Here is a 4,970-nt window from a genome sequence, read left to right as displayed (position 1 = left end):
TGTGCGGCAACGTCTGTTATCAAAAGGGGCCTGATTATGGCTTTTGTGATTTAATAGAATGATACTGTTTTCGGTAAGTGGGGGATCTGGAGGCCCATATCCTTTTCCTTACCAGTCCATACCATTTTTCCCCTCATCAAATTCATCTTTTATAAACTTCATCACGCTTTTATCAGCTTCACCTGTTGGTATGTAACCGACTGCTTTAGACTCGATTCTGCCCCACTTCAAACGGACAGATTCAATTCAAACTCTGTACACTTATCGCGGATCGGTGATAATTTAATCATTTCATATGTGAAACGAATTTTCTTAGAATTTCCATATAATGTTTATGTATTACTAGCTGCGCCCCGCGGTTTCACCCGCGTAAGTCCGTATCGCGTAGGAATATCGGAATAAAAAGTTGCCTATATGTTATTCCAGTTATCCAGCTGTCTACGTACCAAATTTCATTGCAATTGGTTCAGTAGTTTTTACGTGAAAGAGTAACAAACATCCATACATCCATTCTTACAAACTTTCGCATTTATAATATTAATAGGATTTAATTCGTTCGCAGAGACCTAACGCATCTGTAGAATGAATCATGGGCGGTGGTAGTGGATAATAAAGATATATATATAAATCTCGTGTCACAATGTTTGTCCTCAATGGACTCCTAAACCACATAACCGATTATAATAAAATTCGCAAACCATGGACAGTTCGATCCAACTTGAGAGATAGGATAGTTTATATTATTTTAATTACGGTAAAAGACTACCCGGGCGAAGCCGGGGCGTGCAGCTAGTAAAGATATAAAACCTAATTAATTACGTTTAAAAATATAAATGAACGAAATCATTGAGATCGGCGGGATCACACGTCAGCGATTGATAAATTCTATTTATTTGTTACGCACTAAATTTACCAACAACGATAAAACAAATTTTGATGGCGTTTGAGCCCGTGTGGGATTTCCGTTGCGTTTGTTATTGATAGGTGTAGTTTGGAAAATGGCCGCTGTGACAATAAATAAAAATTATACAAAAAGTGTTAATCAGATTATAAACGCGAAAGCTTTTAAATATGGATGAATGTGTGTATGTATCTATGGGTGTTTGTTACTCTTTCACGCAAAAACTACTGAACCGATTGCAATGAAATTTGGTACGTAGATAGCTGGACAACTGGAAAAACACATAGGAAACTTTCATCTCGATATTCCTACGGGATACAGACATACGCGGGTGAAACCGCGGGGCGCAGCTTGTATAACATACTAGCGACTTTATTCACGTCATCAAAGAAAAATAGATAGTCCTGGGGTTTTACAAATTCTCCATCGTCGTTTCTCGGGTGTCAAACTATCACTGTACCAAATTTCATCCAAATCAATCAAATTTCATGAAAATAGTTTCTGAAATTAGCGTGATCCAGGGAACAAACAAACAAACTCTTCAATTTTACGTATTTTTCTCTAGCAATTTAGTTTTCGTCTTTAAAAACACTACTTCCATTGTAAATTAAACAATGTTCTTCGTTTGTATTATTATTATTATTTATAGAAGTTAAAGACTTTAAGGGACTGTAATCGCGATTTATACATTATACTAGCTGCACGCCCCGGCTCCGCCCGGGTTGTCATTCATCGTAATTAATATTATTTAAACTATCCTATCTCTCAAGTTGGATCGAACTGCACATGGTGTGCGGATTTTATTATAATCGGTTAAGTGGTTTAGGAGTCCATTGAGGACAAACATTGTGACACGAGATTTATATATATTAAGAAGATTATTAACCAGTCTCCCCGTGAGCACGCTCGCTATAAAGTGTTCGAAACGTCGGGTTAATGATATAATGAATAAATCGCGTTTAAAATCCGTTGAAAAGTCTTTAATTTCTAAACGTATAATACTCGCGTAAAATCAAACACATGGAAATACTATGTTAGTTCGGTTTTTTACGCAAATTACGTAAGTAGCTGTATGTAGAATCAATAAATTATAACGCAGTATTATAATTGGCATTTTCCAGAACTTATACTTACATGTGATACGATAATAATATTGCAATGACTTAAATGGAATTATTTGTTATAATAATCGGAGTTAACTACAGTAATATTATAGAGGAAGCTATTTTATATTTGTATGTTTGTAACGGATTCACGTATAAACTGCTCGACCGATTTCAGAAATTCTTTCACCATTGGAAAGCCGCAACTTCACTAAGTGACATAGACCATGTATGTACCCAGGGCGAAGCCGGGGCGAACAGTTATTTTTTATGTATGGATACTTTAACACTTGGCATGATATTATTGAGAAAAATGATTATTTTTTATAAGAAAGATCACTAACTTCCCTGGGGAGGGAGGAATTCGGACCGAATGACAAATCTCCTATCTTGTAGATTCTTATCAGGATAATAAGATAAACTCATGTAACTATTGTATTGTCACCGATCCGCGATAAGTGTACAGAGTTTGAATTCAATCTCCCCGTTTGAAGTGGGTCAGAATCGGGTCTAAAGCAGTCGGTTACATACAAACATACAGGTGAATCAAAGCGTATTAAAAATTTACGTATCTAATGCGTTCAAAAACCCATTATTAGAATTCTATTGCAATATATTCATCGTTTTAATGTAAATAAGAAATAAAAACTTGCTTTAAAACCGGTTTTCTCGCTTCATTAGCAATAATTACTGGAGCATTACCATTCGTATTGTATATCATATGTAGATATGTTATTTAGTTACGAAAATATATTAATATAAGGGTGTTTTTAATAGTAGGGGAGCCCAAGATGCTAAATGTGTATTTACTCGAGCGTTACAGAAACCTATTGGAATTCGCAGATTATGCGATAGCAAGAAAAAAGGTCCTATAGTGTTTTCAATTTTAGCGATGGCCAAAGGTTTTTGATTTTTTTTTTTTAATTGTAAAAGAAAAACAGGGCTGTGGAAATACTCAAGCACGTTAGATTTTGAATGCTCTGGCATATCACTGAAATAAAATATAACTTATTCTTACGATTTATGTGGTAATTTCGTGGTTACGAATAAAAGGTAAAATATAGAAATATACGACTCGAGCGCGACAGATAAAGATATTTCGGGTTATTCACAACTAATAAAACATCCAAATATCGCTAATCTGACAATTTAAGCGTAACCTTAAAGAATTGCAGATATTTTTTTATTTCCTGCGGCTCCTGTGAGCGCACGCACCAATATTAACTGCTCATACTTTCTGGAGGTACTTTGTAATAGGTAAAGTACGTTCCCTTATAATAATCTGATAAAAGAAATCCCCTCTTGGGCTCCCCTACTATAATTAGCGCAGGTTGATATAGGCGGCATGTTGTGACAAACTTATCTTAGTGACATCCTACTAATTCCTATTCCTACTATCCTAAACACACACACACATAATATAATATAGGATGTGTGTGTGTGTTTGTTGCTCTTTCACGCAAAAACTACTGAACCGATTGCAATGAAATTTGGTGCGTAGATAGCTGGACAACTGGAAAATAATATAGGCAACTTTTTATCCCGATATTCCTACGGGATACGGACTAACGCGGGTGAAACCGCGGGGTGCAGCTAGTCTGTCAATAATATATTTTATTATGCAGTCACTTTAGAATGCCAAACTACACGAATCAAAAGCAAGCAAAATTGATCAAATTCTACGATCTAAATAACTACTCATTAGTTTTTTAATTAACCTTTTCATTACATTTAAAACGATATTCTCATATGGTAATTAACGCTTTACCTTGACTCCTCCCCGATAATCGGGGTCTGTTCAAATCCCGTGTCCCAGTATCCTCCATGTGCCAAGGATATTCCATTTTAAATGCGCACTAAAATCATTTTTTCCCAACTTTACGTCACATCAAACAAACGACCATAGTCACACATCACATAAAAAAAACACAAAACTAATAATAAAAACGTCACAATTCAAATATAGAACGAAAAAAAATAATGTAGTTTTTTTTCTTCTAATGTCAAACAGTTCGATTTTTTCAAATTATTTTTTTTTTCACAGAATGTTCTATTCGAAATAAAAACGTGACGCCACAAAATCTATTTGTTCAATAAGCGTCCAACAACAACTTTAACTTAAAACGCACTGGCGCTAAAGAAATCAACCCCTGAGCGACAGGGAAAGCTAGCGGGGCACACCGTGGGTGGGAGGGAGACAGCTATATTTACCGTTCATCGGTTTTCAACAGGAGGTTTGCGGTTTTGAGGAAAATATTGACCAATGGGGTTCGAATACAGTGCGCGGCGTGCGAAAATTATAGAAATTCGTGCGTTCCATTTTAGCCTTTATTCAGATGGAGATAAATGTGAAGATTGTTTGAATTAATTAATGCGTAGAGAGTATGAAAGGTTTAAAAGGGGTTGGATTTATTTAGAGTGAACAAACATGTAAATGAAATCAGATCGAATATTATGTATACAAAACGCCTCTTTAGCGGTATATTTTGTTTTTCATTTAATATTCTGGGTGCATATTAATTAGGTCTTTGAAAGATTCAAATCAATTATAGGTTATACAAATTGCTTATTTACTTTGTTAACCGACTTCAATACAAGGAGGTTCTCAATTCGACTGCATTTTTTTTTATTTGAATTTACGTCACAACGGAGTGATTTTATATGATTAGCTGTTGCCCGCAGCGTCGCCCGCGCGGTCTTAATAAATTTTCACGATACAAACTTTCATGCCCTACTTTATCCCCTTGGGGGTAGAACTTATCAAAATCCTTTCTTAGCGGCTGCCTACGTCACAACATCTATCTGCATACCAAATTTCATCCCGATCCGTCCAGTGGTTTGGGCTGTGCGTTGATAGATCACTATGTCAGTCAGTCACCTTTGAGTTGCAAGTATATACTTAGTCTGGCCATAAATACTGTTACACTTAATTATAAAAAAATATTACATTTGAATTTCGAATCTGT

General features: G+C 35.6%; 1 protein-coding gene across 2 annotated transcripts in view; it reads right to left on the bottom strand.

The window, feature by feature from the left end:
• LOC119838246 overlaps positions 1 to 4,970 on the bottom strand; it is a 58,587-nt gene that overhangs the window by 29,576 nt on the left and 24,041 nt on the right. Inside the window, exon 1 of one of the 2 annotated variants that reach the window (XM_038364103.1) lies at positions 3,773 to 3,911. The exons of the other annotated variant lie outside the window; for it this stretch is intronic. Within the exon in view, the coding sequence (XP_038220031.1) occupies positions 3,773 to 3,848 (76 nt within the window). The 5' untranslated portion in view covers positions 3,849 to 3,911. Of the gene's footprint in view, positions 1 to 3,772; positions 3,912 to 4,970 lie in introns of those variants that run through there. 2 annotated transcript variants of the gene reach the window in all.

This window comes from Zerene cesonia, unplaced genomic scaffold, assembly GCF_012273895.1.
Source record: "Zerene cesonia ecotype Mississippi unplaced genomic scaffold, Zerene_cesonia_1.1 Zces_u001, whole genome shotgun sequence".
In the NCBI taxonomy this organism is placed as follows: domain Eukaryota; kingdom Metazoa; phylum Arthropoda; class Insecta; order Lepidoptera; family Pieridae; genus Zerene; species Zerene cesonia.
This window is presented reverse-complemented; position numbering and strand designations above follow the sequence as displayed.